The sequence below is a fragment of the Radiomyces spectabilis genome (genome assembly GCF_025331425.1).
Source record: "Radiomyces spectabilis strain NRRL 2753 chromosome Unknown BYT42scaffold_2, whole genome shotgun sequence".
NCBI lineage: Eukaryota > Fungi > Mucoromycota > Mucoromycetes > Mucorales > Radiomycetaceae > Radiomyces > Radiomyces spectabilis.
Genome location: NW_026251927.1, coordinates 1045781 through 1063532, shown reverse-complemented (window position 1 = coordinate 1063532; position 17752 = coordinate 1045781). Strand labels below are relative to the sequence as shown.

General features: G+C 41.7%; 8 protein-coding genes across 8 annotated transcripts; 4 read left to right on the top strand and 4 right to left on the bottom strand.

Moving 5' to 3' along the window:
- Positions 1–13: 13 nt before the first annotated feature.
- Positions 14–2678, top strand: BYT42DRAFT_184216 (cytochrome P450). The gene is made up of 9 exons (XM_051562431.1): positions 14–417; positions 483–545; positions 614–764; positions 836–888; positions 948–1421; positions 1481–1729; positions 1803–1998; positions 2073–2097; positions 2164–2678. Exons 1-9 carry the CDS (start codon positions 270–272, stop codon positions 2350–2352), a joined length of 1548 nt encoding a protein of 515 aa, XP_051427107.1. The 5' UTR covers positions 14–269; the 3' UTR covers positions 2353–2678.
- On the top strand, positions 2509–4508 carry BYT42DRAFT_183960 (S-adenosyl-L-methionine-dependent methyltransferase). The gene is made up of 7 exons (XM_051562430.1): positions 2509–3114; positions 3170–3201; positions 3259–3343; positions 3397–3663; positions 3734–3770; positions 3834–3950; positions 4025–4508. The coding sequence occupies exons 1-7, from the start codon at positions 3004–3006 to the stop codon at positions 4222–4224; spliced, it is 849 nt and encodes a 282-aa protein (XP_051427106.1). The 5' UTR covers positions 2509–3003; the 3' UTR covers positions 4225–4508.
- Positions 4509–4593: 85 nt separating this feature from the next.
- Positions 4594–5791, bottom strand: BYT42DRAFT_542766 (GPN-loop GTPase; the record flags this gene model as incomplete). Its single annotated transcript, XM_051565633.1, has 6 exons — positions 4594–4943; positions 5008–5164; positions 5221–5321; positions 5383–5579; positions 5647–5723; positions 5777–5791. The coding sequence occupies 6 exons, from the start codon at positions 5789–5791 to the stop codon at positions 4594–4596; spliced, it is 897 nt and encodes a 298-aa protein (XP_051427105.1).
- A 388-nt stretch (positions 5792–6179) lies between these two features.
- BYT42DRAFT_490772 (arginine-tRNA-protein transferase) lies at positions 6180–7786 on the bottom strand (the record flags this gene model as incomplete). The annotated part of the gene is made up of 8 exons (XM_051564027.1): positions 6180–6550; positions 6618–6864; positions 6927–7073; positions 7119–7215; positions 7275–7385; positions 7450–7515; positions 7568–7602; positions 7661–7786. The coding sequence occupies 8 exons, from the start codon at positions 7784–7786 to the stop codon at positions 6180–6182; spliced, it is 1200 nt and encodes a 399-aa protein (XP_051427104.1).
- A 1239-nt stretch (positions 7787–9025) lies between these two features.
- BYT42DRAFT_183883 (uncharacterized protein) lies at positions 9026–11047 on the top strand. The gene is made up of 7 exons (XM_051562429.1): positions 9026–9351; positions 9446–9462; positions 9552–9735; positions 9802–10017; positions 10081–10361; positions 10453–10579; positions 10657–11047. Exons 1-7 carry the CDS (start codon positions 9159–9161, stop codon positions 10863–10865), a joined length of 1227 nt encoding a protein of 408 aa, XP_051427103.1. The 5' UTR covers positions 9026–9158; the 3' UTR covers positions 10866–11047.
- Positions 11048–11236: 189 nt separating this feature from the next.
- BYT42DRAFT_542763 (TIP41-like family-domain-containing protein) lies at positions 11237–12423 on the top strand (the record flags this gene model as incomplete). Its single annotated transcript, XM_051565632.1, has 5 exons — positions 11237–11475; positions 11531–11713; positions 11776–11998; positions 12083–12244; positions 12313–12423. 5 exons carry the CDS (start codon positions 11237–11239, stop codon positions 12421–12423), a joined length of 918 nt encoding a protein of 305 aa, XP_051427102.1.
- Positions 12424–12494: 71 nt separating this feature from the next.
- BYT42DRAFT_610413 (peptidase S24/S26A/S26B/S26C) lies at positions 12495–13380 on the bottom strand (the record flags this gene model as incomplete). The annotated part of the gene is made up of 5 exons (XM_051571392.1): positions 12495–12638; positions 12787–12863; positions 12923–13014; positions 13075–13181; positions 13246–13380. The coding sequence occupies 5 exons, from the start codon at positions 13378–13380 to the stop codon at positions 12495–12497; spliced, it is 555 nt and encodes a 184-aa protein (XP_051427101.1).
- Positions 13381–16492: 3112 nt separating this feature from the next.
- On the bottom strand, positions 16493–17693 carry BYT42DRAFT_555837 (uncharacterized protein). The gene is made up of 2 exons (XM_051566719.1): positions 17524–17693; positions 16493–17429 (listed from the first exon to the last, which is right to left on the bottom strand). The coding sequence occupies exon 2, from the start codon at positions 17219–17221 to the stop codon at positions 16784–16786; it is 438 nt and encodes a 145-aa protein (XP_051427100.1). The 5' UTR covers positions 17222–17429; positions 17524–17693; the 3' UTR covers positions 16493–16783.
- Between the last annotated feature and the right edge of the window lie 59 nt (positions 17694–17752).

Here is a 17752-nt window from a genome sequence, read left to right as displayed (position 1 = left end):
CAACGGCTTCCCCACAAATAATACACAGGATCTCTTGATAAGGATTTCAGTCATCTGAACTCTATGACCTATTGAATGACTTTTGCATTGCTATTTATCTCCAGTTTAATAAAAAATGCTGTAATGGCATATTATCCCGCCTGAGAAACACGCCAAAGCTGGGTGTGATTTTCAGGTTGCTCAAAGCACAAATCAAAAAGGCAATGTGAACATGAAATATGGGCTTGTAACAAATAGGGCCGCCATCTTTTCCTTGTTCCTTTTTTATCATGTGGGATCGCAGCGATCGTGTTTTACCTACCATTGCTGTCACTGCAGCAGGAATCGCAATCGGCGCTTATTTATATTCTCGGCAGAAAGCTAAAGACGATGGCTTCAAAAAAATACCCACGCCACCAGGGCAGTTGCCTTATGTTGGTATGTTCGCATTGGAGTTTCAATGCACAACTTTTTAGCTATCAGATGCTGATCAGCGGAATTAGGTCATTTGCTGTCGTTGGGTGACATGCCACCCTATCGAATCACAGAGTGGCAGCAGGAGCTAGGTAAGCAAGCGCCACGACAAAATTGTTAAATCAATCAAGGGGGTTGAAAATTTTCTATGCGAGTATAGGGCCCATGATTCAGTTGAATATGGGTGTTCAAACCTGGATTATGATCAGTGACCCGATTATTGCCCACGAGATTTTCGTCACAAGAGGCAGTATAACTTCCGGGCGCACCACCGGCAATTTTGGATACGATATCTATGGCCTTGGCGGCCGGTAAGCGGAAAAAAAAGATCTTTCAGCGAATAACAGAACGTAACCAAATGTGAACTTTTATTTTTCGTCAGAGGCGTGGTTTTCGCGGACTACAGTCGCAAATGGAAAAATGCACGAACTACAGGTAACTCTTCAACATTGTCTGCTGCTTTTTTAATCCATTCACGTATGCTGTTACCGCAGTACTTTCAATTCTCGGTCCTTCCATGGTCGATGAATACAACCATTTGCTGTTAAACGATGCTGATCGATTGGTGATGTCGTTCCTGAAAGCCACAGAACAGAAAGGCAGCGTCTCTCCTGGCGAATTGTTCCATTTGGCTTCTATGAACGCTATTCTGAAGCTCGTTCTCGCAAAACATGTCGAGTCCACGGAAGATATTCTCTTCAAGCAAATTTATAACCTTGTGGATGAAGGAATGAAATACGCTGGCGCTTTTGGATACATCGGTGGATTCTTACCAGCGTTATCATGGATTGATGTATTGACACAAAAAGGCAGACAAATGCGCCATTTCGTAAAAGAGAAGCGCGATAAGATATACAAGGCATTGATCAAGGACGCCATAGAAGGTGACATTCCCTGCCTCGCCAAACAGTTTTACGCATTGAAAGAACAACAGGAACTCGATGACGACGACATCCTTGTCACTATCAGTAAGGAATACTTTATATTTTCTATGAACATTGTCTGCAACTACTGAAATTATACATAGGTGATCTGGTAGCAGCTGGTACAGACACCATTGCTGTCACATTGACGTGGGCGATTGCTATTTTGGTGCATCATCCCGAGGTTCAGCAAAATATTTGCCAAGAATTGGATGGTTTTATCAAAGCCCACAGTCGATTACCTAAATTCACAGAACGCGATGCCCTGCCGTACTTTATTGCGGTCCAAAAAGAATGCATGCGCTATCGACCCTCTGTGCCTTTTAGCGTTCCTCATCGTGCCACAGAAGACTGTATGCTATACTGCTTAGTATATAATATACTATGGGAACAAAAAAATACTAATCAATGTCATTTTACCGTTAGTCGAATACCGAGGTTATCTGATCCGCAAAGATGCGATTTTGATATCTACGATGCATGGTATGCATCTTAATCCGGATATCTACCCTCAACCGGAAATGTTTATTCCCGAACGGTTCTTGTCGAATACCAAGACTATGATGGCTTCCGCTAATGGAACTATTTATCAACGTGACCATTATAATTTCGGATGGGGAAGGTACGTTGGTTGATCACAACAAATATCTAAAATCATAAAAGCTCTAACGGCCCCGATCCTGATATATATTATAGGCGTATATGTCCTGGTATTTATTTGGTAAGGCTATCAGTTAAATGCAGTGGAGTAAAGTATGAGTTCATCTAATGAAACTTTATATGATAGGCCGAGACGGAATGCTTCAGCGTTCTCGTTCGAATCTTTGCTCAATGCACAATTGCCCCACATATCAGTACTGATGGACCAGTGTACCCTGATCTAAACGGGGCAAAGGACGGTGGTGCCGTTTTCTTGCCACCATCTTACCGTGTCCGATTTATAAAAAGAAACAAGGACGGACAACTATCAGCATAATCTGTCGGTTGCATGTCTGACAAATATCCTCTTTTGAAAACCTAGGAAAATTATGTATTTAACGAGTTTCAAATAAAGTAGTGCAACCCAATAATTGCTTTCATTACATAAGGTTAGTTTCTATCACCTATACATTAGTGAATTGTTTTCTCGTCCCAGTCTTTTTCGCCGTTTTCACGATGACTTGGTAAATCTAACATACAAGCCTTCCGATTATTAATGCTTCCAATACCTGATGATGAAGCTAGTGAACATGTGGGACATGAATGATGCTACAAGTGACTTTATGTTTTTTATCCTGTTGTGAAACTATCTTATAATGCTGCTGAGGAACATAGATAAATAAGCGTGTTAGAAGAGAAAGTTTCGAAGAGATCTACAGAATAACAATGTAGTAACAGAGGATAATTTAAGTTTTCATGTTTTGGTGCAGTTTGGCGCTGTGTTCGTTTTTTTTGTATGTAACGTAACAATGAGTGAGTGCAAAGTGTCATTGAAGTGTTGCAACTGCTTTTCAATGTGTCACAATGCATAACAGCAGGCGGCCTTTCAAAGAGTGACTCGGACCGAAGGTCTTCTCCCATAAAACATAAAAGCTTTTTCAGCTTACCTTGCTTATCTTTTCTATTCCCACATTTTTCCTACATTAATATGTCAGACATCTCTGCTCCAAAAACCTTGGGAAACCGTCGATTTCATAACGTGGAAACATCAACTTACTGGTTACCGAACGATGAAAGTGAACTGGATCGCTTGGACGAAGTAAGTGAAGTAGAGTTTCTTCAGAAAAATTCTTGTCTAAAAAATAAGGCATTAGTATCATTTCACTCTGAAAGATTTTTTTGAAGGGTAAACATAATTTCGTCGCATGTCCTATTTCCTCGCAAGCTCCTGATGCACCGATAGAAATGTTCTAGGACCTGGCAAATCGCTGTTCGAAAAACCCGTGAAGGCGCTGGATGTTGGTTGTGGCCCCGGCACTTGGGTGCTTGTAAGTATCACAGTGCGTACATCAAGTAAGATAAAATACCTAATACGCAATAGGATATGAGTACCGAGTATCCGAAAAGCGACTTCACAGGCGTGGATTTGAGGGATGTGACGTTCCCAACTAAAAAGGCATCCAACAGCCATTTCCTGGTGGGAAATGTCCTCACTGGCCTTCCTTTTCCAGACAATACTTTCGACTTCGTGCAAATGCGACTGTTGGTGGCAGCAATTCGAGTGGAGGAATGGCCGTCAGCAATGAAAGAGTTGATGAGAGTGACCAAACCGGGAGGATTGATCCAGTCCATTGAAATCGATCTCAAGGTATGACCAATTTGGCGGCAAAGATGTCCAGATACCAAAGCATAAAATGTTCCTTATCGGTATAATTTAGGTGGACGAAAACGATAAGACAGGATTAGTCAAAGCCAGTAAGTGATACATGCTGTATACCAAAGTTGGACAACATGTACTCAGGCGCGGAGTGACAACAGTGTGTGACGCTTGTACGAGCCGCGGACAGGACCCGCGCGTTGCTATCCGCATCAAAGATTTACTGACGGAAGCTGGCGCACAAGTGCTTCATACCGAGCGACGGGAAGTAAATTTGGGTAATTGTTTGAACGACAAGAACAAGGTTAATCAATAGGCAACAGAAGAGCATTGATTCCGGATTATCTTATAGGCGGCGACGATGCTTTGGCCACCAAGTTTATTTCCGTTTCCAAAAATAGCATCCACAGCATGCTGCCAGTGCTCGGTCCCATCCTCAACATCGATGAGAGCGAAGGTCTCGATAAAGGGCTGGACAGATTCTGCGATCGTTTGCGCAAATCGGAATCACGCTGGTATTACAGCGCCAACTTGGCCCAAAAGCCTGAATAATAACTATCTTCAAGGAGCTATTGCATCTTATAAACATACCCCACGTCAAAGCGTAAATATACTCGACTAAGCAATCAACGGATGTAATTTACAGACCCGATGCAAAGATCTTATTTGTGGCCCGACGTGCGTTTGCATTATTTTCTTTGCTGCTCTCAGAAGCGCAGATAAATGTAACAAGCTTTATCTATCCCTAATCTTAGTTTGTTACGAACGGATGCTCCTTTGCTTTGTTGAGTAACCTTAAATTAATAACATTTGAGCAAATCGTATCGAAGAATGAAATGATCTATTTCGTTTCGCATGAAATTAAAAAAAAAAAGACTATCTACATTAGAGCACCGTATATATAAAAAATGTTGATGATGTCTAAGCTTCATCTTCATCATCCAAGCGTGTGTTATCGATCCATCGTTCTTGCACCTCACTGACATCCTCGTTATAGCCTGATAACATTGCCGTCGTCATAATAGATTCGTTACCTTCGGTTAAACCACCAAAGACAAACCCGCCGGCCTTATCAATGACTTGCTGCAAATTCGTCATGGATTTCTTGTCCTCGACACACAATGTATAGAAGCCAACCAAAGAAAAGTCTTCAATAAGCTCGCACAGTGCTTGATTCAACTTTTTGAATTTGGAGCCGAAAGCATCTTCGTTCAAGGAATCTAAAAGGTACGAAAGATCCATAACGTCGGTGTAATATTGCAAGTTGAACCCTACACGTCGCATCAACAAGTTAGCTTTCAGGTATTTCATCAACAGGCTGTGCGCACAACATACTTAGTTTTCCATACGATTCTATCAGATCGACTTTTGACAAGACATTAACATGCGGTAACTCGAGCTGGATCATCGTCTTAAGCGAGAGGAGTAATACGGAGATATATTTTGCAGGATCGGTGCAGTAGTGAGCGTCGACGAGATGGACAGCAACCAGCTAAAAATTAAACAGCATTAGCTATCTCGAAAGACTGCAATTCTGTACATACATACTCTGTAATTCAGCTTCTGAAGACGATCAAGAATTTCTTTGACAGCAGTATGGTGGGTGAACAGTTCCACTTGGCCCGGGAAATCAAACAGAAAGTAATGATCTATACAAGCAAGTGTTCAGTAATCCCGTTGCGTTATAGTAAAAAAGAAGGTTATTGTTACCCTGCAGTTTGTCCAACTGTTCTGTCAACCAGTCCAGATTCTTCAAAAGATACTCGACGCAAAACATTATGCCGCCATTGGGTCCAAGCCGGAGTTCGTTCATTGTATCTTCCAGCGTGATCAGATCAGCCACATTGATTGCGCAAGGATAAGGTATATGGTCGTTCGCTGGGTCAAGATTCACAACAGCTACTTTTCTATCAATAGAGGAAGCGCTCTAAGCGGACTGATTGTCACATTGTGAGATCGTTATGTCGTCTTTACCTGCCGGCCGCTGTAAGATACTGGTAAGCGCCCCAACAATACGTTGTTTTACCGGAACCAGGTGGCCCAACGATAATCTAATCAGCACATTAGAAACTTCTATCGTCTTCAACACGATCGATCTTATTACCTGTCCGAACGGCATATGAATGAAAATGAGTTTATAGTTTAAAGACGGAACTGTCAAGCGTTAGTCGCCCAATCGGTCTTCATTGCCGGTTTCCGCAGTCCGAAAATTTTGCAGCTGTGGGTCTTGCCCATCAACCAGGACAAGGCATGCTTATGCGGAATGACAATTGCAAATTACCCCATAATAGCGCGTCTCATAGTTATGTTTGGCTCAAGTCTATGCACAGAGAAAAGACTATGATGCAGTGATTGCTTTCATATGACTCAGAGATGAAACGGACTATTGGTGAAAAACAGAGCAATGTCATAAAGTATATATCATACATATCATCATCAGAGTTTACTTTATCCAGACCATATATCTTTTACTGGTCATATAAGCAGCATAAAGCATGTTATGGGATTTAGCAAATAATCATACGCTCGGATAATTGTAATCCTACAGCTGCCACATACTCCTTGATAGCTTTCCAAAGTTTCGACGATTCGGTGTGTGAAGTCACAGATACAGCAGGAGCCACCATCCCACCTTCAACAAGCAGCAGGACTTTTTTCAGGTCTTCGCGAGTCAAGCTCCCTGGATCCAGCCAACCCGGTGGGACTCCTGGGTCGGCATCTTCCTTATCTGGACGTGCAAGCGAAACAAAAGACCTGGTATCCAGCAGTTTCTGATATTCGGCAAGAGGAAACCATTGGTATGCAAGAGGGTCCAGCAGATAGGATGGTTGATATTGGCCCTTGTAGTTCATCTTTGGACAAGAATGAATGTAATAGCCTAACAACAGTGAAATTAGTATTTCCATTTAAAGGCTTGACGAACTGCCACTGCGGATGTAAATTACCCATGTAATACCACTTTAGGTCGTCCTTTCCCTTCTGCTGATTAAGATCTTGAACTAGACTGATTTCGCGGAGAGCGCTGTATTTTCCAAGACCCAAAAATGAATAATCGGGATCATACAAGAAATACACCGAAGAAACGCATTTTGGCAAAATGTCCAGCACAGCCATAGCTATTAGCTTGCCATCGAGCAAGTACTTTTGATGATAGGAGCCGTAACCCACGCTTGTGTTCGTCGTTTTTTCCACCTGAATAATCGGCTCCATTAACACATTGTTTCTTATGTCGGCAGTCGCGGTCGATATTTTACCTTCATCGGCGATTCAACAAGGAACCGCTTAAACGACTTTGTGGAAAGCTCTTCTTTTTTATCGTTATGAACCACCGTCTGATACTTGCAATATACGTCGTATTTCTCTTTCGTATATGAAGCTGGTTCCAACACAATCTGACATGGCTCTTAGTTTAAAATGTACAGACATTGTTACAGTCACCGTTGTACCTCCAATTTGTGCCGATAATCCTTGTCCTGGGTTTCAGCTGCATGAATAATGTCGGTTAATGCCTGGTCATTTTTCGGTTTGGGAGGCTTTTTCTGTCTATTTGATACTGAGGAATAAGTTGATCATGGCAAGAAAAACTCAACACATCCACTTACGGGGTATTCTCACTCTTGGTGTCGGGATCCCATGTGCCGTCAATAAAACGATTGAACTTGTTCAGGACTTTTCGTTGTGATTTGGATATTTTAAATTCTTGTGCGTCCAATCTTTTTCCATTCGTCAATTTTCCCCCATTTCAGACTATTTCAGATCCAGATGTATAGAGAGTACCTTATAGTGTATTGTGGACAGCAGCTCTTGCGCAAGTCGGGTTTATAAACGTAATGCCCTGATCTTCTCGGAAGTGTAAGCTAGCTTGATTACATTGCTACCAAGTACATGAGCAAACCTTCTCCAGCCTCGGTCAATGAGCGATTGATAATCCTAAACTTTCATGAGTTACTGAACGGGTGCTGGACTTTTCCAAGCAAAACGCGCTTACTGAATACGAAAGAGCGTGCGCCCAGATTCCATATGTAAACGACGTGTCCTCCGAGTGACAGTAGCCGCAATCACTATTATTTTTCCCGACAATAGAGATAATGGAGATGGATTCAGCTTCATCCATTTTGTGCAAAGCGAACGAAGAGCCTATGAAATGGCACGTCACATCTGAGTTGCTTTAGAGTGGTCGGTTTTTTTTATGTGCAAACTTTATTCAAAACTTTCTGAAACTTCCTGCATTGATGCGAAATGTGTTTTGCAATCATACAGTACTTCGAGATTGCCTCAAACAAGATGGGTGATATTTTTAATTTGCTTCAAATTTTGTGGATGCCTTAATAAGCATACTATTTTTCTCGTCCTATTTTGCAAATTCTTATGCTGCATATCATCATATGCTCATCGGATTCAGCGCCATGGATCATCGTAAATTACTATTGCTTTGCGTTATTTGAAATACACGCCAAAAATAAACAGCATCATTAAAAAAGATATACAATGGGATAACAGATTAATTTGTTATCATATTTGCCAACGGCTTGTCTGATGGTGATTATTTATGCGCGAAGATTGCGCATTATATAATTTCAGGAAGATCTCATTATATACAATATCTTTGAAAGAAAAGATACATACACTGCAGAGAAATAAAAAGAAGAAACGCTCGTTGCATGATATTTAAATGTAAAGAATCCAGCAAGAAACGGCCTTGGCTAATCCATCCGGATCTTCTTGTAAATGTGTTTTGATGATGACATTTATGATATACCTGCTGATTCGATGTTCTCGCAAATAATTTACATTCATATTCATTGAATTTTCTTTCATTTTTGCTTTGTTTATATTGCTCTATTGTTCATTGAGCGATCATGCTTAGTTGCCATGATCTGGCATGCAAGACAGAAAACTTTGGGCAGCGTTGCTGGCATCCATTGGTCTGATTCGGTGTTCAAACCAATCATTTCCATTCATAAAAACAAATACAAGCGTCTACAGTTCATTAATAAGTGTGAAGATCTGAAGGACTTAAGTAGCTGACCATTTGATCATCTCTGCTGCCTTTTTTTTTTTTTTGCCATCAATAATAACACCACTAGATATTTCGGTCAAGGATGTTCGGAGATTGAAATGTTGAGCAATCGGATGAGGACGGCATTGATGAACGGCGTTGAAGGGGAATGATCGACATTTTTCAGGCTAAAAAATATGGATACCTGGGATAACAGAAAATAGGACCAAACGATCCTTAACATTGGTTTAATTTTATACTGTACTATTGCTAAATAAACTTCAAATAAAAGAGTTTTTTTTTTTTTGAAATTGGGAAGATCACTTTGACCGGTGTCCAGAGGAACCAACATCATCATGAGTGCCAAGACCCAAAAGACAGAAAGATGATCAATCTCCTTTTTTTTCTTTTACTTTTATATATATAACCGCAAAAATTAAATCTTTTTTCTTCATATTTTATCTTCGCTTTTCCAGCAAACTTTTTGATGAACCATCAGCTGGTGTGGACAATTATTTTTGTCATTGCTCACAACGGTCAACTTGCATTCGGCCAAGCACAACATCAAGAGAATAATGTCAATGTCAATGCCAGTGATACCATCAAATTCGGAACGGGCCCCTTCTGGGGTTCCGTTATTGCCGTAATATGCTTAGTAGCCGTGAGCGGCATGGTAGCAGGTATGAGCTTTGGGTCAACTTAACGATCCACATCTGCGATACCAAAGCAAGAGAACGGAAACCAGAGAACTAACAAAAATTTTACAATACATAGGTCTCACATTGGGATTAGTAAGTCAAGCAAACGTGATCAACTGTGATAATAACATTCCCTCATAACGAAAAAACCGTTCTTTTTATTTTCATTTTCTCATGGCCAGTTATCCCTGGATGAAACGAATTTAACGATTTTAGCAACAGCCGGTACAGCAAAAGAGAAACAGCATGCCATGCGGATTTTACCCATCAGAAGAAACTGTCATTTACTCCTCACGGCTCTGGTGTTAACAAACACAGTTGTCAATGAAACCTTGCCCATTGTTTTAGACAGCATTCTTGGTCAAGGTACATTTTCGAGAATGAAGGGGTTTTTTTTCCTCTAATGCATGAGTGAACTGACACCGTCAAAAGGCTATATTGCCGTTATCGCTTCCACCGTTTTGATTGTTATCTTTTCCGAGATCTTGCCACAAGCTGTATGCTCTCGGCATGGTCTCGCTGTGGGCGCCATTTTCGCTACTCCCGTACGTCTCGTGATTTGGTTTTGGTTCATTATTGCCTGGCCTATAGCCAAATGTCTGGACTGGCTGTTGGGCGCCAATCATGGTTCCGTTTACCGCCTCGAAGGTATTGCAGAATTTTCAATCGCTTAGCAAATTTATCAAGTACATATACTCAATTACAATACAGAAATCCGGGAATTGATTGATATGCACGGTGTGGTGAGGGGACGAGGCGGCCAACTACATAGCGGCACCGTACAACTCGTCCATGGATCATTGGAATTGCAGAATAAAACCGCAGGCGAAATTGCACGCTCTGTTGATAATTTCATCCTCGTCGCGTCGAATGAACTGATCACGCCATCATTGTGCCATAAAATCATGCAGCATGGTTGCACACGGATTTTGATTTTCGAACGCATGGATCATGCATCTGGGCGGCGTATATGCGGCAGTTTATCGGCCAAGGTAAGCATCTAGAAGATTGAAATTTTTACATTGTGTGATCTAATTATGGTAATTTTTTATCATTATCACCGATCATTTTTCTCTTGGTCAGCTTCTTTTCAGTTTACATAATCCGGAGGAGGCAATCACGTTATCAAAAATGGCATTGGAACCGGTGGTCAATGTCTTCGACAACGCAGCTGCCGTCACTTTAGTATCCACATTTCGCGATAAACCACGTAAGTGAACCAAGACACGACTTAATTTATCTTTTTTCCCCACCAATTACTGATGATATTTTCTTTTCCCATGATAGATCAAGTCATTGTTGTGTATGCAACGAACGAATGCAATAAAGAGACATTAATCACCATGGATAAACAAGCGGATACTGTATCATCGTTGGACGAAAAGAAAGCGGACTCAATATCTGTTTCAGGGAGTGCAACGACGCTTCACTCTTTACATACTGGCGATGTTATTGGAGTCATTACTTGCGAGGATCTGCTGGCTCAGATACTGTAACAACAACAAATCCGACATTTAACTACTGTACAGCCAACCAAAATGGAATGCATTTGTTCCAATAGTAATGATGTGTCAAGTGACTATTGCTTGTCGTATCTAGTATAAAAGCATCAAACAAGAAAAAGTCTTGCGGATTACCTTGCATAAATAAAAATGAAGCGTAAAATTGTTAGTCAATTGTTAGATAAGAAATTATACAAAAATAATGATATCACTTACTACAAAAAGACCTTGGAGACCCTCATATCATTGCGGTAACTGCTTTATTAATTTGAGCACGTATATTATGGTGTTTAAAGGTGCCTAGTAGCATCTGCTGAAGAGTTGCTACAGTAGAGTGGTTTCAACTCCCACACTGTGAAGAAAAAATGGTTGCCACTTTGCCCGGCCAAATAAATTGGAAATCAATGTCCGATGAGGAGGATCTGAAGCCTTTTCGATCGTCAACGATTCTTTTGACCTTGCATAAGTTCACGATGGATCAGGCAGTTCCCAAAATCACTCGCGAAGGTAATTCAAGGGAGGGGTTCTTTCAAAGTATCGAATACAAGGGATGGCGCATCATCAGCAAAAAGGCAGCCATATGCAATTCAGCCGAAATGGACAGGTACTTGTCTCTTTCTTCATAATGTGCCAGCGCTTGATATTAATCCGCCACACAGCATTCAAACCGACATTGGTATCCCTCCGCCCGAAATGGTGTTTGGAAATAGCGAAGTTTTGTTGAAAAATGAAGATTTTGAGCTTTCCTTCAAGGCGTATGACGCCTTGCGTATGGTTGATACCAGTTCCAACAGCAGTGAACACATCAAGGTGGCCTATGCGGACGACTGGAGTCGCAAAAGGTACTACAGCTCAGAGTGACTTGCTGTGCATCCCAGTACTAATTTATTGCGTATAATTCTAGTGCTGCGAACCATACGGATGTGAAGGACGTGATTAAGCCATACGACTGGACTTATTCTACCGAGTATCAAGGCACATGCGCTGCGTCATTCACAGCAGCGGAAGAACCGAAAATTGATATTGAGCGTCTTAAAAAGCCCGAACCCATTCTTTTCTACGATGAGAATATCCTGTACGAAGATGAATTGGCCGACAATGGCACCGCCATGCTTTCTATTCGATTGGTAAGTTTTTCGCATTCACTTGTGGATCACGATGCAGTAAATCAGTGGATCTCATCAACATATTAACATAATTCATGTATACAGCGTGTCATGCCGTCCTGCTTCCTTGTGCTGCAACGTTTCTTTCTGAGAGTCGATGACGTGTTGTTTCGCATCAACGATACACGCATTTACCATGAATTTGGCACCTCGTATGTGGTACGAGAATATACATCTAAAGAAGCCCCGTATCAATATATCAGAAAGGTAAGTAGGAAATGAGACTATGTTCTGCAGAAGCGGGAGAATGTGAGTTGATATTGGCATATGCTTAGATCATGGGCCATGGCGATGTTTCGCTACTGAATGATGCCAATTGGATCGGGTCAAAATTACCTGAACCGCCCCAAACTTTCGTCCGAGAACATGTGCGCTTGAAACGTTAATAAAAGGAAACAAGAGAAAAGAAAAGCAGGCAAGGGGGAGCGAATGTACAGAAAATTCTTTTATTGTGATATCACCAAAAATCATCGTCCCGTCCAGGCTGAATGAAGCCTATAGATACTCTATCCAAGTTGACTGGTCGCTTTTCAACGGCTCCAAATCGAGAGGGTGGCCATAAGATATGCGTGACTTTAGCTGTAATTAAGGCCATGGGTACCTTTACAATTGGATGAATAAAGGTTCTCGTTTCTGTGGATCCTTTTCCATGTCTTCTTAACATCTCTTTTGAAACTGTTCCCACTCATCCCTTCCAGCTGCCACGAGATCCTCCCAATGATATCATGTAAAACAAGCCATAGACTTACTGTGCCAAAAGAATTGCTGTCTCGTGAGTGGAAAGCCTCGTCACCTTCTACCCAGCAGTGGCCTTTCGGCACATGAACTGAAATGAACAGGCGTAAATATATCGAGTAAGTGGGTTTCCTTTTGCGGTTTTCTTACCTGGAGCAGCTGAATGCCGTAAAGGTTGAACGGTATCGCCTTCAATCGCGATAATTCGTTTTGTGATTTGGAGTTTTGGATCGGTTGGCGATCTACAATCGACCCGACTTTAGATAATGGAAGGCAGGCAACCGAATTGGTAACGAACTTACGTCAGGGTGACTACCTCGCCTCGTTCAAAATTGTGATCATTGACGGCCCATTTATTTAGAAAAACAAAGTCTCGTTTCAATTTGTTGGAATCGGGGTTGAAGGTGGGCTAGCGATGGAAGGTAAGATGAGTTTGCACTGCTGGATAGAATCAAGGGATCAAAAAGACGTACTTGCATTGATCGACCGTTCACAGGTCCATAACTAAAGCCGTGATCAACGACAAAGACCACTACTGGGAGCCAGGTCAGTGCCTTGAGCGCTGATACGGTGTATGGACTGGACCGTAAGCGACCAAACAATCCCATAGATGGCATAAATTGGCACCGATTGAGGCAATTGTTCCCTTTCACTGAACTCTATCAGAATTTTTTGGACATTTTTTAAAACTCCGTGATTGTCAAGGCGCGTTCTGATTATCGCGAACTGTGAAAGTCGTCCCACGTCGATCTCATGTATTCATGCTTAAGGTGCCGATCACTGCATATTACGCGAGGATTGTCGATGTGCAAGATGCAAAATGAAGCGTACCGGGGTTGACACATTTTTCTGCCAATATTGACAGATGGGGTGCATACATCCCCTGCCTATACTTTCTCCATGTGCAGTTGATCACTACGCTTTCCTCTGCATAGTGGCAATAAACTGACTCCCACATTCGAAACGAACAAAAATTCCAAGACAGTTTGGCAGATATTATTACGGTTTTTTATGCATGCAATATGATAGCACGGCTTGTTATCATCAAATTACGCTTGAAATTTGCCAACCATTACCAAATAAAATTTGATTTTGTATTTGGATATCAAAAAGGCTAATTCAATTGTTGCTCCGAAGTGTTCGCATATGCCGGAGGAAGGTGAAATAAAGAAATCGTTTCTATAAAGTTAAGCGTGGAAGCTCAGCAATGGAGGCCTTTAAATAAATCGTTGATGGTATATTGCGACGAGGATTTGGTTTATTCTTCATTGACTATCTACAATTAAATACTACCTTTTTTTTTGTATAATCGTCTCCCGGGTAAGCGTTATATTGTCCGTTTGAACAATCTGATGAACATACTTTGTGTCGAAATTTACGCAGAGTATAAGCAAGATTGTCTATGGGGTTGCCTTGGCTTCGAAACACGTCGGCTTGATAAGATGGAGAAGAGGGCCAAAGCGAAAGCGAACCAGATCTGCTGCCGGAGACACTGTAATGGCTGAAGTGCCTTAAAGTAGGGTATCTGACATTGCTGCCAAGAAGGGTTTTATGACTATCAAAATGAATCAGTTGAAAGCATAAAAAAGTCACCTGCTCAGCAAAGACGACATTTGTTGCCTTATTTTGAACGAAAACGGGCTGTTGGGAGAACACAGTGCTCCAAATGTAAGCTTATGCTTCTTGCCAACGACCATCTGAACATTCCTTCTCCTCTTAAGAAGCTCACAGCAAGTACCGGCGGTCCATTATAGAGAAGAAGCTGGTCCTGTGACCAGACCATCTGGTGGGGTGGAGCGCAACGTTAGCTGAATACCACAGAATATGAATCCCGCCACGACTCTTGGTAATAACGAAGTTTGGGTACTTCCAAGAAGCAAACCATTCGACAATAGCTTTTAGGCTTCAAAGTGTTCGCTGAATTTTGTAAGACTGCAACAAGAGCGCCGGCTGCGCTTCCAAGTAAACTGCATTATTCCGTGCTTCGAACAGGCAATGACACCACTATGACCATTGTAAAACTGATCGCGGGCCAAGCAAAAGTCATAGTTAGAAGAAGCTGCGCCATCGAGGAATCACGTGCAATTTTGGCCTTCGAAAAGAATATAAATATCGTCCTTGACGGGTTTTCATTATTTCTTATCAATCTCGTGTCTTGCTCTCTGGCCCTTGGATTTCCAGCTCATATTTGGCAACGACAGAAGAACTGCTACGGCGTCAATACCAAGACGGATAAGCATTATCTTATCCGTAATTTTTTTATTTCACCCATGGCACCCACTTTACCGTCCAAACCCCGATTTAGACGCCCTGACATTGGAACATTAATCTGACGACCACAACTGCATCAAGGACAACGACGATCTTGTCCGTACCAGCCTTTATCTTATCGGGATTGGCCTTTATTTTGTCAAGATCGACCTTTATCTTCGCAAGGCCGACCTCTATGTTGTCAAGGCCCACCGTTATATTGCTACGACCGGCCTTTATCTTGTCGATTCCCAGCTTTATCTACATTGAAAGGTTTTTGGAGTGGAATGGAAGGACGACCCGACCGTTGTGCTGTTGTATACGGTTGCGAAAGAGCTCTGAACCATGAGATCCAGAATCACCGTTCCGCGATTGATGTATTAGTCGAAACGCATACTGAAACTAACAAGCAGTAAACGTATACTTTAGAAAGTGGTCATTCATACTTCTTTTGGAGCTTTAATTTTTATGCAGCTTCTTTCTGCTTTTCATCTTTACAGTCTTTATCTTCAGTTTTTATTTTGGACTTTTTCTTGGAAAAAGGGTGAATTCATTGTTCTTTGGAGCTCTATTTTTGAAGCTTTTTCTTTTTCGCTTTTATATTTAAAGCTTTTATTTTTGAGCTCTTTTCTTCTTCTTGTCTTCGTTTTTCTCGCACTTCGGTTCAACTAAGAAGTCCTGGTACTATTTTATTTCATCAAGTTCCTAGCTGCATTCCATCGCCCAGACTATGGCTTTCCCGTGTAGCTGACTCGGTTAAATCGACCATCACAATCAGAAGGTACCATCAAATGGTTTTTTATCAGTTCTTCAACAAGAAAAAACTTACCTGTTCTTTTTTCTATTCTTCTTTAGCTTTGGTTTTCTCTCCGGTTTTCTTTTTCGCCTGGCAAGCCATCCATCCTCCAAATCTTTCTACTTTGTCGCGGAGCAAATGTGGCCAATCCGGCTTTTGTCGTCAAAGGGCATCGCCGTTGGTGACTCAATTTTTTCATCGGAAAGTGCTTAGGCGTCCTCCTCAGGTTCGTCTTTGGATTACTTCCCGTGGTATTGTCTTCGATATTTCTTCCCGACCATTTTACTTCGTAGTTTTTGTATATACTTTGTATTTTATTCGATAGACCTTCTTGCAGTCTTTTTCCTCCTTTTTTTTCCCACCTATTGTTTTACTTTTTTCATATTTGTATCGTTTCTTTTTTCCGTTTGGGAAGCTCTCGATATCTGCTGCATCGAATAACAGAGGTAAAATATCTTGACGACACTTGAATCAATCGAAGAGCGTACGAACGCATTTTTTTAATACCCAACATTCCCACACATCATTCTAGGTCTATCATAACGTTGGGCGGGACGGGACTGAGGGGGTCAATAAGTGCTGCTGCACACATGTTTGAAAATCATGACTGTACGGTATGCCAGAGTATTGACATTAATATACCAAAGTTCCATCAAGAGTCTCGCCCAGGTTATGCCGTATTGCGTTAGGCTTTTGTCTGACAAATGTCTATCAATGTAAGAGGGCGACGTCCAGTAGCAGGTGGCATCCATTGCACAACGGGTGTACGGCTTGTTAATGGTGAATTAGTAATTGTCTCTCTCACTCTCCCTCCAGACCTAGTTGTCCGAAACGAACATGCTTTTGATTACGAATAAAATTCGGTTGATCGGGGTCGAGATAGCGCCTTCCACCAGTTTCATGATCTCCAGAGAGGCATACATACGAGTGTATGGCCCATGGTAATCCGGCAAATCCTAATGCAGTCAACGAGTTCGTTGACCAGTCATTTTGGGAGCATGCATTTTACCAAGGACTCCGAGGCAACTATTCGTTTTACAATATTCTCCACCGAATATTTGATCTCGTTGAGGAAAATTAAGGTGACGTGTGTTGAAATCGGTTGTTACTATATGAGCCTGTAACCGCTCACATGTGTGCAAGTCAATGAACTCATGATCCTCATGAGTTCGACAGGGTTTCAGAAGCAGGATACTTGATAATGCTAATATGTGTTGTACATTTTCTTTCAACGTCAAATTCATTGGGCCTTGATCGATATTTGCTTTGACCGCAAGCTGAAAATTGTGAGTGCTCGGAAATGTCCGTGCCCATAAACACGAGGCGGTCATTAGCAGCTCATGGTTGAAATTCAAATGACGAAACAGAAACTGCCACGGTGTTAGTGGGGTTATTCTGATCATATGGTGTATCAGTATCCGTGTCGGTCACGGAATATGGGATGCTGTCCGACGAAGTACAGGTGCTGGGTATAGGTGATTCTTGAACAGTGGAACGCGACGAATTGGAATCAATAATAAGGTTACATTTTAAGATGGTGTTGCTTAGAAAGGTTTTTCGAAAATTGCTTTGCATTCTTCAACAGCGAGGCACCGCCAGGACAAGGAAAACCTTCATTTGTGCGCAACACAGTTGTTTTCGTCTGTGTGATTAAATCGAAGTTCGAATGAAAAAGAAAACGAAGTTATGCAGATGTGATACTCACCGACAAGTATACGAGACACATGTTCGTCCATAGTGTGCTTGTCACGTTCATATTTTGTTCGTAGACTTTTTTCACAATGTGCACATCTAATATCGGTCATCTTGCTCACAACAAGGAAAAAGCAAAAAAAAAGTCCATATTTCTTTGTAGCCTTTGAAGCCTGTTCGCGGCCTTTGCAGCCTTGCTTCTGGAGTCTTTCTGCACCGCCAAAGAATGATTACCATTTTAG